Below are 21,586 nucleotides of genomic sequence, written 5' to 3'. Positions count from 1 at the left end.
TGTAGTGTTCTTCATAAAACTAGCAAAGGAATGCAAGCAACATGAAATTTTATTCAAAGAAATGCATTTGCACACTTAGGATCACATTAATTGTTGTAGCTGGTGTTCTCCACCTGTAGAGAAAAACATTTAGAATAAACACCAAAAAAAAAAAGACCATTGAGGGTCTTGGGTCTTTTTTCTCCAAGTGTTATAACAAAGACAAATGACACTCAAATCTCTTTTATTGCCATTTCTGATTGAAAAAAAAAAGAGATCCTCCTCGCCTTAGGGATTGGGACTTCACCTATAAAATAAGAGGGGGGTTAGTAAATTGCAACTAGTCAATAAAATAATGTGAGATTGGAATGTTTTGACTTGGATACTCTACAATATATTAACCTCAGTTAAGAGACGATGCATCATCTTTAAGTGGGCAACCTGGGAAGAAATAAAATAATAATAAAAAATTAAGTGAAACATGACACATAACTTCACACAGTCGAGGACACTGTATGCGTTGCCGCAGCACACTGCTAGAGAGATGCGCTGTAACAGCCATTGACACTCGCGTGGCTCGTTTGAAACAGCCACGAGCCGGGAACCTACCTCTAACAGAAACTTCAAAGTGGAGATAACCTGGTCCTCCAGGGTCTGGACATCACCATGGACCTGGTGCATGCAAAAAAATAGAGCAAAAGTTATCATATACAGAGACTGGAGATTCAACAGATGTGTTTAGGTGTTTTTTTTGGTCATTAGTATTACCTTGATACCTTGGACCAGTCTACTCTCCCCTCAAGGGTGTGCATGGTTCTGGACACACGGGAATAGCTGCATCTTGATTGAACCAAGCTATTTGGGAAGTGCAAACAATTATTACAGGAAAGAGAAATCTTCAAGTAAATGATCAAGATAAAGAATGAAAATAAGTTAGTGAATGCTCGGTACTAATTTCCCCTTTCCAGACAAAGCGATTCAATATACAGACTGATGTAAAAAGCTAGGAGAAAGTCGGCTTGACAATTTTTGTATAAATGATTTTTGTTTTAAAACAGAATTACAAATTGGAAAAGGGCGTTTAGCAATCGCAGTGAAAACTATCATTACATTCAACACACCTTCACCTGGCAAACTGACCGTTGATATCTCGGCTTTGTTTGATAAAATGAAGTCTTCCCCCACGACTCAATAATGGAGAGAATACGGACAAAATACTTTTGAAGTCAAATGTCGTGAGGCTAATGCTAAGCTAGCTAGTGACGTGCCAAGGAGCCCATACTTCAAATGTCGACGGTGTGTTCGACCTGGCAATAAACTAACAGATTTGTTGGCGTTTTGGCTCAATTGATTCCTAAAAAAAATCTCCCAGTAGGGTGTTAAAAATGCACATAGGCCAGTAAATTGCTCTAGTCTAGGGCTTACCTCGTCTGGGTGCTAGTCGTTCGACCGACGGCATGGAAATGGCTGCCAAAGGGGCGCGATGCTGCGCAGGTGCATAATTTAAGCACCTGCGTCACCAATGGGCGTAACCACGACCATAGGAGGTGATTTGTCCTCCCGACTCAATGACCATGTTTGGAAGATGACGTACTATAGTCGCCATTTTTGTAGTCTTGATGCTGTAAAAGAGTGTGTTCGGTTTTTTTTTTATATAAAAAGCCTTACTTTGCATGGTCATTTAAAAAAAATAAAAAGCCTTACTATACATGGTCATTTTTTAAAGAAAAAAAGCCTTACTATACATGGTCATTTTTTACAAATTAAAAAGCCTTACTATACTATGTCGTTTTTTTAAAAGAAAAAAAGCCTTACTATTTACACTATGTCGTTTTTTAGGAAAAAAAGCCTTACTATATGATGTCGTTTTTTAAGAAAAAAAGCCTTACTATAGTATGTCGTTTTTTAAAGAAAAAAAGCCTCGCAACAGCATCCCCGGTAGCAACTCTATCACAGGCGCTGTTGGAGGGGATGCGAACACAGATGCTACAAGCTAAAAGGAGCCGCTAGCCAGCGCCCCCGAAGCTCCCATGAGCAGCGGTGCGATCGCTGATAAGACTGCTGCTCGTTGGCAAGTGGTTGTATTGTGGGGGTGGTAAGTTGTGCAGACCACAGTACAACTCCAGCAGGCTGACTGCAGAGGTGATCTGACCACGCTGGAGTTGCGGCAGGCCGGTGGTGTAGGACGAAATCATGCCCGGACGGAGCGGGGTCACAAGCTGGTTGCCGTATGCTGTACAGAAATAGAACTACGCTGAAAGCAAAAGTACTGAAGAGATAGTTTGTCGGATCGTTCACCTGTGCCTGAAATAGGACGAAAACTCGAGTGGGAAGAAGGTGGATCGGTGGAATCCAGACCTTCTACGATGTGCCCGCCAATGGTAGTGCCATAGTTGCCCCCCACCGCACCTGCTCCGACGGGCTCCATCTCCGTCTCCGCTGTTGAGCTTGGTGACGGGTTGTGAAGTGCCTGAAAAGCCCACTCGACGTTCACGATAAAAGAATTTTGCAGCATCCGCTTCTTTTTAGCACAAAGTTTCTCATGTTAACAACACCCTATGCCATAGGGTGTCAAACTCATTTCGCATCGTGGGCCACATACGGCCTAGGGAGATGTCAAGTGGGCCGGACCATTAAAATTATACCATGCTCTGGTATAAATAACCCAAATATCATGTATTTCCTTTGTTTGGGTGTAAATAAGCACAAGAACATTAGGAAAATATTGAAATTGAATGAACTATCCTTTTACAAAACATTTCATGAAACACCTCATATTTCCTTAGACAAATGTGCAATTGACTTTTATCATTCACAAATATGCATTGCAACTGATCCCACTGATTGTACAAAGGCACAAAACTTTAATTGGTACTGAAAAATATAGTAATGCACTTTAAAATTAAATGAGACTTTTAAAGAAAGGAATTTTTAAACCACTTACACATACGCATATAAAATCTAAATGTAATCCCTGCGTGCACCTTACAAACTAAGGAGAGTTATTTTAAATCTGTAATGAAGAAAGTGTTCGCCTGTCCTGTAAATCTGTAAACTTCATACATGAAACATACATACACATACAATACATACTGAAAATTTATGGAGTTGCTGCTGTTTTCAGTCTGTCTTCAGTGATGCGGCTTGTCTTCTACTCTGATGGAAAGAGTGCGCCCCTTAGCGGATAATCCATGAATTGCAGCGAATTAAAAATATTAATTCCATGTCTTTTATGCATTTTTTCCACTTTCAAATTATCCTGCGGGCCTGATCGAACCTCCTTGGGGCCGGTTCCGGCCCGCGGGCCGTATGTTTGAAACCCCTGCTCTACACCATGAAGCGGCCACACTTTACTTTGTCATTATTGGAAAGTCTTGACCACACATATATAGAAATAATTAAGGGAAAATGTTTCCCAACTGGGATTCGAACCCCAGCCTCCCACATGGCAGTCAGGTGAACGAACCTCTAGGCCATGAAGTGGCCACACTTCACTTTGTCATTATTGGAAGGTCTTGACTAAAAATATATAGAAACAACTAAGGGAAAATGTTTCCCAACTGGGATTCAAACCCCAGCCTCCCACATGGCAGTCAGGTGAACAAACCTCTACGCCATGAAGCGGCCAGACTTTACTTTGTCATTATTGGAAAGTCTTGACCACACATATATAGAAATAATTAAGGGAAAATGTTTTCCGACCAGGATTCGAACCCCAGCCTCCCACATGGCAGTCAGGTGAACGGACCTCTAGGCCATGAAGTGGCCACACTGTACTTTGTCATTATTGGAAAGTCTTGACCACACATATATAGAAATAATTAAGGGAAAATGTTTTCTGACCGGGATTCGAACCCCAGCTGCCCACATGGCAGTCAGGTGAACGAACCTCTACGCCATGAAATGGCCACACTGTACTCTGTCATTATTGGAAAGTCTTGACTACACACGGTTGTTTTTATTTAAGGGAAAAATTATTACCGAATGGGATTTGAACCCTGTCTGCCCACATGGCAGGCAGGTGAGCGAACCTCTAAACCATAAAGTCTGACCCTGGCAACAAATAATGGCTGAAATGTGATTGGTTAAATGCTTCAATATGAAAACACATCTGGAAGCAGTGCAACCAGGGGGAAAGCAATGAAAGGAAGCTAACAGACAATTTGGAATTATTTCATAAGTATTGATGGACAAAATATAATATATGATTCAGATATTTCTTAGGCCAGCAGAGAAGGCCGTGAAGACCCTGACGGCACACCACTGGGTAAAAGTATATATTCTAAGTGTACTGTTTATTCCTTACCCCTCCACTGATGGCACTTGCGAGTTATCCACACAGGTTCTTGCTATTAAAAGTTAGTGTGTTTTCATTCAAAATTAGAATGTGTGATAATGAAAAACAAGCTAATTGAACATCGCCTTGAATACTGAACGCTGAGATTTAACTATTACACTGATAGAGAAAATAGAAACTATTTAAAAAATGACTCACTTTGCTGACAAACATTCTCGTTATGGCGTCGACAAGCTACTCCTTTTTTGGCCACATTCTTGATGTTTCCCAGCAGTCTGTGCTCGTTGAAGAACTGAAACACACAATGGAATGATTTCTTTTGAAACAAAGAGCTAGAGGTAACGCAATGTAGCCAATTTCTTTGCAAACATTTTTCGGTCTCCAACCACGTGGGGTTAAAGCACGCGAGGAAAGCATGATCCCGTCAAAAATCCCTCTTAAAATGAGAACTGGGGCTTCCAAATCCCAAAATGACAACATACCGAATGCGCTGCATTGTCCTGTAAGAGCTTCATCAGGTATTTCTTCGGTAAATCGTCACTTCTGAGCTGCTCTGCAGTCCACGGCCATACTGTCTTCTGGCTCATCCGCCATTTTGAAGAATGGCGGCGGCTATTTGAACTCTGACCTTAGTCATGCATATTAAGAATAGACACAAAAATACATTGTTTTCATGATAATGTGTATTTAAATCTTCAGCCATTGTGGGCTGACAAAAGCGCTATTAAATCAACACAACAACATATTTGCTTGTGCAGCTCGCTACAGATAGTTTGTTAGCTCTGGCTAGTCCACTCTATCACTAGCCAATCATAGTTTGTGAAAGCGATGACGTATCCCTACGCCTGCGAGAAGGCCTTGGTGTCGCCAAATTGAAATCTGATTGGTTAAAACAACAGTTTTATCCATGCCTATTTTATGCTGCAGGGCCCGCAGAACTGATTGTGAAGCACTCCTGGTAGATTTCTGACCCTGGCAAAAAATAATGGCTGAAATGTGATTGGATAAATGCTTAAATATAAAAAGACATCTGGAAGCAGCGCAACCGTGTCTCGCCAAGTTTTCCCGTCACGACAGAAAAAGTGTTTCGGGGAGCACCTGGTAACTCGCTGGCGGAAATTCATCCGAAAATTACGTTTGTAAATTACGTGAAAGGCGTCCTACCTTACGACCAATCTGCCATGTGCTGTGTTTAGGGACATCATGTAAAATAAGGATTCATACATCAACTCTGTTTTGTCCCGCAACTGGCCCTGTCACAGAATTGTTTTACAAAGTCAGTGTGCAGAGGTTTTGGAAAAAAGTGCTCAAAATGGGTGTGTTGAACTGGTGCAAACACGCAAAATCCTTTAGGGTAAATTTCTGTAAATACGCAATTATGTAAATTGGATATTTAATTGTTTTGTATCTCTATTTTTCAACATTTTGGAAGACTGCATGTCCAAGTGCATGTCAACAGTATAACACGTGACAAGCTATTGTAGCCCCAAAGTTACAACAGAATACCCTTTTCCGAGTGTATGGCTTTGTATTTAATGTGCAACATTTCAAATTTTGCAGCATTTTTTTTTCATGTTTCAACACATTTTATTGATTCATCTCTGCTGCGAGGCCATTTTAGATTAGGGTCTGCAGGGGGGAAAACAATTCAGGTGTAGACCTTCAACACGGTCTGAACTCAGACTGCTTTCAACTTGCGATTTCTGAAACATGACATCCTCTTGGATTTAGTGCAGCTTTAGAAGCATTTTTATCAAACCATACTGCAAGGTAGTGGGGTAACACAATACACAATATAAAGATAGTATTCTATACAATATTGGTAAGTTTAGCCACCAAACGTAACCATCTTAGAATGCAAAGTGAAGAGAAACGAAACCCGTAGTCTGTTGACAAAATTGGAGTAGTAGCGTTATACATTGAGGTGAACAATGTCATATTTTGCAAGGACAACAGTCAGTGGGCAGTGTTTAGCCTGAGCAGAACACAAACAGAACAGTCAGATTTTGTTTTTAAGATTACAGGAAATAACAGGAGTTAGAAAAGTACAATGGCTATCAAGGTGAACGGTATCATCATGTATTATATTTTACACTGTGCAAGCTTGTCAACTCTTGGAGGAGGGCAAATTTGAAGATGTTGTCACATTCATGATTGAAGCAATAACAGGACCACCTTGATGGCTGCGTAAATGGAATGATTGAAGAAAAGACGCCGTGGCACGTACAGTACATAGGCTACGTAAGGGTTATATCTATAGACACACTGTACACATTCTAAGATACAATTTACTGTACAAATCAACATTAGCTGGCTTTCAGTGACTTTCTTTCTCTAAATAGTAGCTCTATCCATCATCAAAAATAAAGGTGAGATAGTTTATCCAAAGGTCGTTTACATTCCCTGCCCCCTATATCATCATTTTACATGGTGGACATGATGAAAAACAGTCATTTGATTATCCTCATCAAGTATCTTCACCCTACACCAGTTGGATGCTTTACCAAAGTGCTGCTGCTCAGAATGTACACTCATCCACATACATGTTCCCTCTCTGTCACACATACATGCATACAGACGCACACACCTTTCCTGAGTATGAACTGTAGCGTTTTGGCTCGAGTTTTAAAATGAAATATACCGGTAGAAAAAAGCCATAGGCCACGCAGGCGCTGATGTGGCAGGTATGTACTTGAAGATAAAATCTTCATTGAGGAAAAGAGGTTTAATTCTGTCATCACCCTTCCTGGTTATTAAACCAAGCCAACCTTTTCTATTTATGTGGCTAAAAATATGATCATCTGATTCATCATATATCATCTGCTCCACTGGGATTTCTCTCTGGATTTCAACTTCTTTAACAGAGAGCATTGTGCTTTTGTTTTCGCCACGCTTTCTACTCATTCATTTTTTCCAAAACACATACAGTTGGCCATCAGAATTCAGTTTGGCAATTGAATTATACTCAAAATTTGATCTAGAACTTCGAGGAATATATGGTCCAAAGGTCCAACATTTCATCATTTGAAATGGGGGGGGAAAAGGCCCAGCGCGACAAAGTGCTATTCTTGTTGGGAACATTTGTAATCTGAACAAATTAAAAGTTTGACATCTTCCTCTTTATGCCTATTTTCCACTGCAAAGTACTTAGCTGATTTGTGAGGTAATAAAACATAGGTGATCTAAACTACTGCGAGCCACTCATTTCTTAAGTGCTTATTTATTGCCCTTCACTAGAAAGTATATTATATGGGGTGGGGGGGTGGATATTGTAACAAACAAACTATTCAAAAATTAAATGACCAAGGACATATGTTCTCATTTGAAAGAATTTGGAGTTCACCACATTTTCCCAGTGTCCTGTACTACATTTTCATGTACTTATCTAAGGATTATTACACAGTAGGGACGTCACCGCTGTATGCCAATGTTGTTGTCAAGGAGGAACTGTCAGATTATCAGGACATTAATATCAGTGGTTCTATCATGAAGAAACAGTCACAAGTTGCCCTGACACTATAAACAGAGCAAACACGGCAAGATGGCCAACATTGAAGTGATAAACTATGTTGGTAGGTTTCATAATGTATTTTCTGAAACCTGCGACTCTTTCTTCCTCTACTTGCATTTCACTGTCTCAATTTTTGCTAAACTTAGTCTTTCGTGTATGCTTTCTTACTATAGTCGATGGTGAATATTAGACACTGTTGTTCAGTTGTGGTTTAAGCATTCAGTTTCCCAGTAGTAATATTTCCGAGGTGAAAAACCACACGAGGCTAAGCACATACTATGCAGTGGAACTGTGGCATTAGATCCGGAAAGTAGTGAGCAGTCAGCTAACGAGCTATAGGATCACTGAGCAGCGGGGAAAATGAAAGAAAATATTTCCTAAGAGCAATGAGTCGAATTTGACCCGACATCTCGACCCCAAATGTTGGTTGAGGTTTCTTCTTGTCTGTGGCATGTGTATTAAGACAAGTGTTTGCTATTGGCTTGCCATCTTCATTTCAGTGTAATCTGCTCAAAATGTTTCGGAAATAGGGGTACAGCGGGTGTCCAATCTCGCCAACTATAACCAACGCGCCTCTTGGACTCCAAGGTGCTCTCAAGTTGTAAAAGTCAAGCATCAGTTGTACAAAAGATAATACCCTTTGAGGTACTAACCCATGTACAAGCCATGGTCCTCTTAAAGGTAGTGATGCACTTTTTGAGTGTACATTGGTACTATAAATATATTCCAATTTGTAGTATCCTGATTGTTTTGATAAAAATGCTACATGCAGCCAGGTCTGAAAACACTTCTCTTTAGGCTGCCTGATTCCTCTAGAAATTGAACTACCATAGGAATGTGTGATTATGAAACTGCTGTGACACACATGTTGCAAACACATCTGTATCAAATTACCGCACATTGTACTCATTGCTGTTGGAATAAACAATGTACCCATGACTCCATAAGTCAGTGTCAAAGACAAAAAGCTGTGGTGTACAATACATTCATACTTGACCCCTGTGTACACCCTGTGCCTGAATGTTAAGGAACGGACAAACGTATAATCTGTGGCAGCACACACACTCGGTGGTATGAAAGACTGCATGATTGTATTAAAAAAGCGGATAGATGTGTGAGGTTGCAAATATCTTTGCCATAATTATTGCCAAATTAATACTATCATGAAATTGATCTATGACTCTCAAAATGAACTACCACTCATAACGTAACTCACAAACATGATGGCTTGCCTTCTACACATGAACATCTGTATTCTGTGCTCGTTCATGTTTGTCGTCCAGGTTGCAAATACGGCTATGAATGATGTAAGAACTGAAATCCAGCTCACGATGGATGACACACTAATAGACATCTTTCCAGCACTCAAACTTAACATTCACACTGCTCTCATTTTTGCTTACAGCATTGATTGCACTGATTACACAGTGTGTGCCCTCCCACACACACTGTAGTTTGTTGAAGGTGTCTGAACCTTTAGCAGAAATAAAAATGGTGATAATTTGTAAACTCTTCTATTTTTATAGTAGTCTGAATAAAGAGAAAACAGAGTGGATAAACACAGTACAAACATGTTTTCTTAAAAGCGCTCCGTCGACGGTCTAGAGTTTGATCAAGCATTTCTCTCTGCCGCTGCTCGAGTGACCCTCTATGCTGATTTTTACCTCCTGGGAGATGATGGAGGGTTTGAGCAGAGTCAACGGAGGTTCCCCCTCCACTTTTTCAGTCTGGTCCCGCTCTGGAGCGGACCAACGTCTCTTGCGAACGGTGGTTCTGTCTGGATCTCTGGCCTGTATTTTGCAGAGTGTGGGCATATCGGTTTTCTGGGATCTTTGCCTTATACCTGCAGTTCCAGAGATTGTCAGTGCAGGTTCTCCAGCAGAGGTCCCCTCCACTGATCCCGAATTTAGTCCCATTTCTGTGAGTAATTGCCGTCCTGACGCAGATCCGACTATCCTTTCGACACCAGAAGCCTTCATGAGAAGACCGCTGTTAATGCCTGTCGTGTTCCGCCTTGGACTGTTGTTGACAGCGGAATCTGTGTTGTTTCCTGGGTCAGAGAGTCTTGTGCTCTTCAGCCTTGCCCCCAAGGCCTGGCCGTCTGGTAGAGAACCATTCCTTAGACCTCGGAGGGTCAAAGACACACAAACATCACCTACGCACAGCTTGGCGCATGACAGCTCAAAGAGCTGGGTGGTTCGGTCAGGACAGCAGGAGGACCACCCCTGTCCGAATACGAAGAAGGGATATTCCACAAGAACTTCCACACACACCTGTAGGAAGACATATTTGTATCTTTGAGTATTCTAAAACTGAATGTTTAGCTGAGGATATGAATGAGAGATTGTATAACATGAAAATACCTATAGTATGTATTCCCGGGTAATATATTTTTACGAAGTGAAAAGAAAAGCAATTATTTCGTAACATTTCACATTCGCAAATACTCGCACGTCAAACAAATATGTAATGGTAAAAAAAATCTTACTGTTTAGTGTGTTTACTGCCAATTAATACAAAATACATTACAAGTGTGTGTTCAACTATTTCAATTGTGAAGACTGCAGTCTGTCTTGCCTAAAATGAATATCACAATGTGACTAGACAACTTATTTAGTATGTTGACTACTACTTATCTATTTATTTATCTTATTTATTGATTCTTGATTATTATTAGTTTGTGCGTTCAATAATTTCAATTGTGAAGACTGCAAAGTCTGTCTTGCCTAAAAGGAAAATCACAATGTGACTACAGTATTTATTTAGTATGTTGACTACTACTTATCTATTTATTTATTTGATTTATTGATTCTTAAGTATTATTATTATCTATTGATTATTTATCTGTTCATTTGTACTCTTATTTATTGATTATTTATTTTCTAGTTATTGTTATTATTTATTTATCTGTTTGTTGTTGTTATTTGTACATCTGTTCATTTGTACTCTTATTTATTGATTATTTATTTTCTAGTTATTGTTATTATTTATTTATCTGTTTGTTGTTGTTATTTGTACATCTGTTCATTTGTACTCTTATTTATTGATTATTTATTTTCTAGTTATTGTTATTATTTATTTATCTGTTTGTTGTTGTTATTTGTACATCTGTTCATTTGTACTCTTATTTATTGATTATTTATTTTCTAGTTATTGTTATTATTTATTTATCTGTTTGTTGTTGTTATTTGTACATCTGTTCATTTGTACTCTTATTTATTGATTATTTATTTTCTAGTTATTGTTATTATTTATTTATCTGTTTGTTGTTGTTATTTGTACATCTGTTCATTTGTACTCTTATTTATTGATTATTTATTTTCTAGTTATTGTAATTATTTATCTGTTTGTTGTTGTTATTTTGCACTATTGTGGTGGGGCTTTAAATCTTATTATACTTGTATCATGAAAATAAAAGCATTCAATTCAATCCAATTCCTATTCAATTCAATTACTATTCAATCCAATTCCTATTCAATTCAATTCCTATTCAATTCAATTCCCATTCAATTCAAATCAATTCCTATTCAATTCAATTCCTATTCAATTCAAAACACATATAGCTAATCAGCAATAAAAAGATATTCATCTCACCTGGGCTTTAAGCTCCCCGACCGAAAACTGTATGACCACGGCGTTAGGACTCTGGCCGTTATCGATTCGTTCGACAGTGCTGGAGTCGATCTTCAGCTCATTGCTGATCTCTGCGCTCTGAATGAAGTCCTCGGTTTTGAGGTCCTCCACACGCTTCAGCTCTCCATCAGCGAGCTGGATTATTGAGCCTCGCATAAAGAAAGGGGGGAGTGCCACAGGAGGGGAGGGCGGGGTGATTGTGGAAGAAGCTTGAATGGAAGTAGGGACTGGAGGATTGACGGGGAAGGTGACTGGAGCTGGGACTGGAACATTGACAGGAGCTGGGACTGGAGAAGGTGCTGCCATTGCAGCAGGTGCTGGGTTTGAAGGCAAGGATGGGATTGCTGGAGGTGGAGCTACAGCAACGGGAACTTGATTTACATCTGGGCCTATTGACTCACATTTGGACAGGGCAGTGGCAAGATATGCATGAGGCATTGCGGTGGATATTTGAGGCGTCGTGGTGGCGGTCATGGAACAGATAGCTCGGCTGGTCTCCATTTCTGTGCTGTTGTTTGCACCGCTGACTGGGATGAGCAGGGATTGACCGCCTGGAATGACGAGATGCTGTGGTAGCGCAGCGTGGTAGCTAACTGCGTGCTGGTTAGCACTAGTGATATAGCCAATGATGGGCGCTTGTGTAGAAGAATAAAGACTGGCAGGCAGCTCCTCAGGGGGAAGAGTTGTCTGAATGACTGTATGGGGTGTGACGGACTTCATGACATCTGATGACGAGAGGGAGGAGAAGGAGGAAGATCTCGATATGGGTTTCCCCAAACAGATGCCTCCCTTTTCAGTCTGAACTAAAGAAATTTTATTTGAATTATGTTCCTGATCAGCGCTGTGATTTGGCTGGGCCACGAGTACTAAAGAGGTCTGAAGTCCTGATGAGTTCTGGCCATAGTCTGCTGGCACGAGGATGTGTCGTGCCTCATAGCTCTGAACTTGCGGATGGTTTGTTGGTTGCGTGGGAGCATTAAACTGTTTGACCACTTGCTCACCGTTCAGCACAGTCTTCGTATGCACCTCTGGTTTCTTGATGGCAGATCCATCTGCGTACTGAACGACCAGCTGGGAGGGAGCGAGTGTGAGCGTTTGAGGGAGGACAGCAGTATGTGGATGAAGCTGCAGGTGGGCTCCAGGTGTCGACATGGCAGCACCACTGACTGTCAGAGGAGTTCTGCTATCGAGATGGATGTACTGGCTGGTGACTTGAGGAGAGCTAGGTAGGGAGACAGGAGCAAGCTCTGTGGGAGAGAGGCCGATTTGGAACTGCTGTTCCCCTTTGGTGCCAGGCGAGATCAGAGCGGTGGTGTAACCGTCGAGGTGAGGGCGATGTCCCATTGGGCTGGTATTGGTGGGGACTACATGAGAGGAGATATAGCTAGCATAGGGCCCAGAGCTTATGAATTGAACATTGGGTCCGAGCTGAGCAAACTGGATAGTTCCTGATGGCTGAGGAATAGCTGTGGGATAAACCGCTGGTAGCGAAGAAAACGGCACTGCCGATAGGGTAGCAGCTGAGGTGGGAATGGCAGGAGGAGAGGATATGGAGGTTGACGTAATGGAACATTGTGGGCTTTCGGAGTCTCTGGATCGACATCGTTCACTGGCCACACTTGCCAACCATGCTAGGTTCTCCGTGTGGAGAACAGGATTATTATGGACAACAGGAGTAGTTGATGAAGCCACTGCGACTGGCCTCTGTTCCAGCGCAAGGATTTCCCGCTTTTTGGGTGGCAGGCATCCATTACTTCGCTCCTGATTTGATTTCATTGTGCAAGGCTGGTTTAATTTGTCTCAGTTGGCACTTCTGTTGTTTTCAGAGACTCACTTGCTCTCAATGGTAATGTCTTCTCTCTGCCAGGATGTGAAATCTCTACTGGTGGTCACTTGCATACAGTGCCAGATCTCAATCCGGACGAGGTGGAATCAGTATAGCTCACAAAATGAGCTACATAGATTTTATGCGGAATCATCTCTGATTGATCCACTTCTTCCACGATGATGGTGGGAATCTAATGATAGAGATACAAAAAAAATGGTAAGTACATATTACATTTAGTTACTGAGATGGTCAATTTGTCGTGAATGGTATTTTCTCACTTGTCGTACTCTGCCAGCTCAGTAAATACAGTTTATCTTCACTAAACATGCAAAGCAGAAAAAAGATCTGAATTTTTGTAACACATCTTTCAAAGCTTGAAAAACTTATGCAACTAAATAAACATTAAGTCCAGGCTGCATTTTGCACACTACAGTGGTACCTCGAGATACGAGCTTAATTCGTTCCGGGACTGAGCTCGTATGTCGATATTCTCGTAACTCGAACAAACGTTTCCCATTGAAATGAACTAAAAACAAATTAATTTGTTCCAACCCTCTGAAAAAACACCAAAAACAGGATATTGGATTGGATTTTTTTTTGTATTTCTTCTAATCGCCATCTATTAACAAAGTAACACATAATTAGTGGTTTAATATTACTAAAATGTGTTTAATAGTACTAAAATTATACAGATTTCGAAGGGGGAAGAGAGAGAGAGACGGACAGAGAGAGGGGGGCGAAAAGAATGCAACGCTCCGCCCAGTGGTCGTAGATATCTGTTATACACGAAAGAGATGCGGCAAAAAAGACAGTGTACTAAAATCATAAACAGCCTCTCATGTCTTGACCACCTGGCTTTCTCGTATCTTGAAATTTGTCTCGTATCTAGAGATATTTATTTGCTCAAAATTTTACTCATATCTCAAAATGCTCATATGTCGGGGTGCTTGTATGTCGGGGTGCTCGTATGTCGAGGTACCACCCACCGTATTTGCCTTTCTTAACTATTTTTGTAATGTATTGCAGGGGTTGCTCACAATTTAATGGAGAGCTATATGCACCCATCAAAAGAGCCACATGTGGCTCCCGAGCCATAGGTTCCCTAGCCCTGATCTATTGGGTGCACACCCTTTGCAATTTTATGGGAACATGGTAGTTATTCAATATTTATATAATTGATATTCTTTCTCTCTCGGAAGACATATGTATGTGGCAATCAATATTTTATATCTATTTAGTAATTCTTCCAGTGGGCTGCCAGTTTTTAAAAGACCAGACATCACATTGACCTACTTCAATAGTGTGCCTGTTTTCCAATTTGTAATTGTGTTGTGCCAATTTTCGCCACTAGATGGTATAAATACTAAGAGTGCTGAAATTATTATTTACACAATGGATTCGCAATGTTGGAATGGATTTAGATTTTTCCATGAGAGGATATTTCTTAAATCATTTTCCGTACCGCTTATCCTCAAAAGGGTTGAGGGGGTGCTGGGGCCCATCCTTGTAGAGATAGGGGGAACACGATGCACATTTTAATGGTAGATTGAGATTTTCTGAACAATAGTGTGTCAGTGGATGTTATGTAGACTGTGTGATGAATTACTCTCGTCTTTGTCGAAGCATTACAACACAGTCTAAGATAGAAGTTCAAAATGAAAAGATAACAATACTCTGTAACAACCTCAGAACAGTTTCTTTTGTATTTTCCAATTTAATCGGCGGGGAAAATAAATAAAATATTCACCTCCAGACAGATTGAGTCAACAGATACATCACAGTAATGAAAAAACTGAAATTTAATTGTGGAGGCTTTTGCTAAATACGACCATTATTTATCAATGACAAGTTTTCTTTTACAGCAGTACATCACCGGGAGATATAGTTACCTAAAATGTTGTATCTACCAATGTCAACAAGGCCAGCACAGAGACATGGTCAATATTTAACTGCAGGATAAATTGAGTTATTCTTTAGTGGTATAGTCTAGATCTGTGCATGGACACGAAACACAAAACCTTGTTACATTTGTTTACTATAAATGATCAAACTTTCAAAAACAATGCAACAAGTTTGCATTTCTGGCTCTTTCTATTGTGTTTGTGTTTTGTACATTGGAACTGCTAAAGCTGTTTATCCGTGTGGAAAAAATGGTCGAGTTCTTATTTGCTGAGCTTTTGAAACCGTTTTTTAGTTGTAAGTATAGGATATTAAAAGCTCTGTAACAAGAGTTTAAAAAGAAGACAGCATAAAAACAACAAAAACTTCAACTTATAACCTGAATAAATGTAGTGTTGATGCTTTGAATGTGTGTCAGTTTGCTTCCACTGCATTTTCTTTGTTTATCACCAACCCCTGTGGAGGCGGGTCCTTTTATTTGAATAACCTTCATAAAAAATCCAACAAAAGTTACCAGAGTTACCAGAATGTACACTGAGGTCTCACATGATGGTAAACATAACGGCAGTTCAAATTTCAGAAGCTTACAATTGGAAATTCCCATCCAAATGTTTCACTTTCCTTTCCTAGATATTCTGTTTTTGTACGCACGCTTATCTGTGGGTCAATGTTAAATTGCTCTCTAGCTAGAGCACATGTGTCAAAGTGGCGGCCCGGGGGCCAAATCTGGCCCGCCGCATCATTTTGTGTGGCCCGGGAAAGTAAATCATGAGTGCCGACTTTCTGTTTTAGGATCCAATTAAAATGAAGAGTATAGATGTATATTAAATTTCCTGATTTTCCCCTTTTTAAAATCAATGATTGTAATTTTTTAATCATTTTTTCTGTGTTTTTAGTTCAAAAATTATTTTGTAAAATCTAAAAATATATTTTTAAAAAGCTAAAATAAACATTATTTTAGATCTATAAAATACTGAATATTCAGGGCTTTTAATCCAGTTATTTTAATCCATTTATAAAAAATAAAAAAAATCTAAATATTATATCAAAATGGTCCGGCTCACGTGAAATCAAGTTGACATTAAAGCGGCCCGCGAATCAACCCGAGTCTGACACCCTTGAGCTAGAGGCTCCACAAAAATTGAGTGTATCACACACACTCTCTCACACACACACACATACTCACCGTCTGTACGTGCCCACAAACACGCCATACCATTTAAAGAAGCTGCTCTTTCTTCATATTACATAGAAGGTTCAACACACCAGTCCAACAAAAAAAGTGTCTTACATAATATGTATGAAATAATAATTAATAAGGAGTAAACCATGGTTCATTTCTGTTTGGATGAGGATTGCAGGATTGCCTTTTGCCAAAGCACCAACAAGAAAATAAAATGAGCAATGCATGTGACCTTATAGATCCATTTGATAACAGAAGAACAAAGGGAAAGAGTGGGGGGCGATGAAGTGCAGCAATGTAGGATGACAGATAGAGTAATAGGAATTGTAAAAGAGCGGGGAGAGGATTCGGAATAGGGAAGAGGGAGTGAGAATAGGGTAAGAAAGACAGTGCCGCTCCTCCTGACCCACATTGAACAGAGCCTGCAGCATCAACCCCCGCCTAGTGCCGTCACTGTACATATAAACACACTCACCTTACACACCACTCTATGGCAACAGCCCCACCTCAGAAACACCTGTAATTACATCAGCACCAAAGCACAATTGCGCAAGCATGCGAAAAAAAGCACCAAGACACCAAAACGATACTTATCCTGACATTAGATAGAACAGATAGAAAGGTGTTTTCCCCCTGGATCATTAATACAATGCTCACTATGCACTTGGCCACACAAAGATCCTCTTTTGATCTTCCAACCAACCTATTGTTGGACTACTAATAATATAAGAAAACATATGCCCCTGTGCAATACTATTAAGAACGTCACAACGACTCAAGACCACATGAACGCGCCAGATGCAATGCCGGACTGTCCCTTCTAGTATGAGGACAAGTGTGATACAGGGATGACATCAGTTAAGGAGGGGCGGAGGCAGAAATTCGACATTCTCATATGCTGAGATGGAGTGATCTTCCCCGACAAAAACCTGCGCAACCACAAATAGTACGTAAAGCTGTGGGTGACTCCAAGTGATGGGCAGCGACATGTCCTCTCTTACGCAGCAGTACTACACCCTCCAATCCCCAGCTTCATAGCAATAGCATCCCTCTGCAGCAGGAGGAGACAAGGAAGCAATGATATTGTAACCCGGGTGGCCCGATTTAGTAAAAACGTCTCCCACAGAACAAACCACAGCAAAAATGACCCTGCAATGACATTAGTGTAGTAGTCACTCATGCTGATATCCACATCTCACCTGCTAGACCAGACATTGACAGCCCTGTGCAGCAAAGGCTATATTTAGAAAACAAAAACATCATCATTATCAATCTAAGCATGCATGTAACAGCGGGGTGGTGGGGGGAATTACCGAGATAGACATGCATGTGGGATTCGCTGCATATAAATAGAACCTTGCCATAATCCAGAGCACGATGCACAAAGCAGATCGATACAATGCAGCGTTCTCAATATCCAAAAGAGCCATTTTCCTGCCCCCCTCCCTTTTTTCCTGTGTAAAAACTAACGTCTGCTCGTGCGACTGTCTCTTTAAGAGGCGGACCAGGCCAAAAGAACAGACACTGGGCTCAGCCTGCTTGTCTTCACAATGACTCCGGAGTTCTGCATCAGTGCCGGAACACACACAAAACACACACTCGATCGCGCTGACATGCACATCCCCAAACATCTGCGGATTCCACATTTCTACTCTTACTGTTTTTCTCTTGTAGCACACTAAAAAAACTACTATTCCACAAATCTTGCTTAGAGAAAAGCCTCCTCCTCCTCCTCCCACCCTTTGGTTAGAGTACTAAGAATAGCTTAGCAGTACCTCCACACACGCCGCTTGCAGAACATGTGCAATTGTCGGACTCGATCCCAGTTCCTCGAAGCGTCTTCTGCCGGCTCAAGCCCGTTTCACGAGGACGCCTTTTAAGAGTTGCCCCTCCGTTGCCCTTGCAATCGGCCTGATGGCAGAGGAGGTCTCCCCCCCTCCGCCGGCCCCCCCTTTCCTGTGAAAAAGCCCACGCCAGGTCTTGCGTGCGAGGCTTCTCCAACGTGTGTTATGCAAGGCCACCAGACCGCCAGCTCCCTCTCTGCCTTTCTCCCCCCCTTTCTCCCTCCTCTTTCTCCCTGCCTCCCTCCCTCAGTATATACTCCAATTGACACAGCTCCTCCCCCTCGCCAGCCCCATCAGCCATCAGGTATTCATTCAAAAAAAATACACACACACACACACACTAGTACTTGGCTTGGTGCCTAGACTACACTCACACAGGGAGGGAGAGTGTCAGTGTGCAACAGACAGAGGAAGGCGGAGTCAAATTTAAAGAGTCAAGAGATGGTTTGCAAGGACAGACAAGGATGTGCAGGAAAAATGAGAACTCATACCTGTCAACGTTTTCCCGTATTTTCTACGTTTTTGGATCATTTCAAATTGCTTACGCCAGGGGTAGCCAAGTCCGGTCCTCGAGAGCCCCTATCCAGTCTGTTTTCCATTTCTCTCTCTTCTACCACACCTGAATCAAATGATCGACTCATCAGCAAGCTGTCCAGAAGCTTCATACCGATCCTGATTATTTGATTCAGGTGTGTTGGTGGAGGGAGACATGGAAAACAGACTGGAAAGGGCAGGGATGTGCAAACCGGTCCCAGGGGGACGCTGTGGGTGCAGGTTTTTGTTCCAACCGATCCAGCACAGTTGCAAAATGAGATTTCTGCAGAAAACAAGAAGCACCAGACTGCAATCCACTGATTGTACTGGTAGGACACCAGATTGGTGAAAAGGTGTCCTCTTTATGGGTTGAAATGAAAACCAGCACCCACTGCGGCCATGTTCTCCCTAGGCCTGTGTGGGTTTTCTCCGGGTACTCCTGTTTCCTCCCACATTCCAAAAGCATGCATGGTAGGCTGGTTAGACAATCTAAATTGCCCCTAGGTATGAGTGTGAGCGTGAATGGTTGTCCGTCTCCTCGTGCCCTGCGATTGGCTGGCCACCAATTCAGGGTGTCCCCCACCTTTTTAGCTAGGTCTATAATGTCTTGTGTGTCTTGTGTCTGTCTTGCTACTGCAACCAATAAATTTTCCGAATACGGGATGAAATAAAGTTCTAATCGAATCGAATCTAACCTCTAGCCCGAAGTCAACTGGAATAGGCTCGGGCACCCCCCACGACCCTAGTGAGGATAAAACTGTTCCGAAAATGAATGAATGAATACTCATGGAGGGACACTGACACATATGCATGCACAGAGGATTAAATTGGAGAGTGTGGTCGCAAAGCCCCTTTAATGCTCTGCCCTTGTTCATTTTCATATGCATTTCTCCTCTCAAGGCAAATCTCTATATAATCTGCCCCGCAATGATTGAATTGAGCCTCCTTTCAACTGGAAAATGACTCAGAGTACCCAAGAAGCAGTCCTCCCCTTTCTTTGTCCCCAGAGATATTTCCCCACCGTTCACAGAAGAACTCGCAGTACACCAAAATGGACAAATAAACACTCACACACGGTCACTTGGCCCTCTTTGGTCCACTTTCCACTGCTGGGCAGAGGGCAGAGAGAAACCGGGCCAGCAGACGGGCATTCTAGTGCCAGAACAGACTGTTATCTGCTCTTCTGCAGGCCCCACATGTACAGTGGCCCCTCCAAATTGAACACGCTGGGGGGCAAGGAGGAAGAAAATCCAACAAAATCATACACTTATACACAGACTAATACTGTAGTGTACCTTGTGAGGTCTTTTGATCAGATAGGAACGGTCACCATGCTTTTTCAGGACAACAAGTTGTTGTTTTGCCAAATTTTCATTATGAACAAAGGTTTGGGCTTGTTTTGACTCAGTTGTTCAAAATCAAAGAAATACAAATAATTTGGGGGAAATGTGTGAGAAAAAAAAACTATTTAAAACGACGTTGCCCAATGTAAAAGAGCAAGAAAATTAGGGACTACTTCAAAAGGAAGCAGAGTGGGTGGGACTCTGAGGTGGGCTCAAAGTGTTCAGTGACATGGTGAGTGACACTTTTTTATGCTATGAATGTGAGTCAGATTACTACATAACATTTTTTTATCATGACTCATTTTTTATTTTATTATAATGTTAAAGAAGAAGCAAAATATAGAAGGTGAGGTGAAGGTAACAAAAAACAAGAGGCCATTCCAGCAATGAATGTCATGCTTACAGTCATGGTTGAGTCTACTGTAAAGATTGATAGCATTGTCAGTCAGTTTGATGTAATATTTTTTCACTATCATATGCATTTCTAAAACAATTCCAACTCCTACGGCAAACTTGTGCAAATCTTATATCTATTGAACCATGCATGAAAGCAATTTCAGTCAATGTTGTACAGTCAATTGTCATCAGCAAAATAATAGTAACAGCAGTCATGAATATCAAGCTGTTAGTTAGAGTTTTATACTGTTTTAAGAAGTCACTATACTGCTTTATCCTTACAATCCAGCAGTATCTAACACCCACATAAACTACACCAGGGGTGTCAGACTCGGGTTGGTTCGCCTGGCCGCTTTAACGTCAACTTGAATTCTTGTGGGCCGGACCATTTTAGATATAATATTTAGATTTTTTTTTATAAATGGATTAAAAGAACCGGATTAAAAGCCCTGAATATTCAGTTTTTATAGATTTAATTAATGTTTATTTTAGCTTTTTTTATTATTTTTTTATATTTTACAAAATGATTTTTGAACTAAAAACAGAAAAAAATGATTAAAAAATTACAATTATTGATTTAAAAGGGACAAAATCAGGAAATTTAATATACATCTATACTCTTCATTTTAATTTGATCCTAAAACAGAAAGTCGGCACCAATGATTTACTTTCCCGGGCCACACAAAATGATGCGGCGGGCCAGATTTGGCCCCCGGGCCACCACTTTGACACATGTGCACTACACTCTCCAATGCACTGTAATTCGTACTTTAGGCAACAGCAATACACTGCAGAAAATCTCCAGTGGTTTCTATCTTTTGCTAAATCTAATACTATAGATTGTGATCTTAACCTGCTCAAAATTCCAAGTTAGCTTTGGGTATAACCTTTCAACAGGAAAAATATGTATATATTAAAAACCTTGAGTCTAGAGAAAGTGTTCAAGCAGGTTACCTTGAAAAGCTGTTGGTGTCCAAAGTAAATGGAATCCAGCTATCATCACTGGCCTTTGACTGCTCGGTTTCCTCAACACACCGTTGCTGTGAGATCGTCCTCTAAGTGTGTTAGTAGACATGTCCTGACATGTTGCAATTCCCAAACACAAGGGACAGACAACATGATGCACACAGCTAGAAGCA

General features: G+C 41.0%; 1 protein-coding gene across 10 annotated transcripts; it reads right to left on the bottom strand.

Moving 5' to 3' along the window:
* Positions 1-31: 31 nt before the first annotated feature.
* LOC144072925 (ataxin-1-like) lies at positions 32-18,379 on the bottom strand. 10 transcript variants are annotated; one of them, XM_077598328.1, is made up of 10 exons: positions 18,106-18,379; positions 11,382-13,438; positions 4,759-10,060; positions 4,475-4,568; positions 3,073-3,135; positions 1,405-2,449; positions 748-834; positions 589-651; positions 382-420; positions 32-286 (listed from the first exon to the last, which is right to left on the bottom strand). In XM_077598328.1, exons 2-3 carry the CDS (start codon positions 13,194-13,196, stop codon positions 9,389-9,391), a joined length of 2,487 nt encoding a protein of 828 aa, XP_077454454.1. In that variant the 5' UTR covers positions 13,197-13,438; positions 18,106-18,379; the 3' UTR covers positions 32-286; positions 382-420; positions 589-651; positions 748-834; positions 1,405-2,449; positions 3,073-3,135; positions 4,475-4,568; positions 4,759-9,388. The 10 variants fall into 10 exon arrangements, with proteins under 10 accessions (XP_077454454.1, XP_077454463.1, XP_077454460.1 ...); XM_077598337.1 differs by lacking the exon at positions 3,073-3,135 and having other exon boundaries at positions 32-113; positions 267-286; positions 371-420; XM_077598334.1 differs by lacking the exon at positions 3,073-3,135 and having other exon boundaries at positions 32-113; positions 267-286.
* Positions 18,380-21,586: the final 3,207 nt, after the last annotated feature.

Source organism: Stigmatopora argus, chromosome 4, assembly GCF_051989625.1.
Source record: "Stigmatopora argus isolate UIUO_Sarg chromosome 4, RoL_Sarg_1.0, whole genome shotgun sequence".
In the NCBI taxonomy this organism is placed as follows: domain Eukaryota; kingdom Metazoa; phylum Chordata; class Actinopteri; order Syngnathiformes; family Syngnathidae; genus Stigmatopora; species Stigmatopora argus.
Note: the sequence above shows the minus strand (reverse complement) of the source record. Positions and strands in the feature narration are given on the sequence as shown.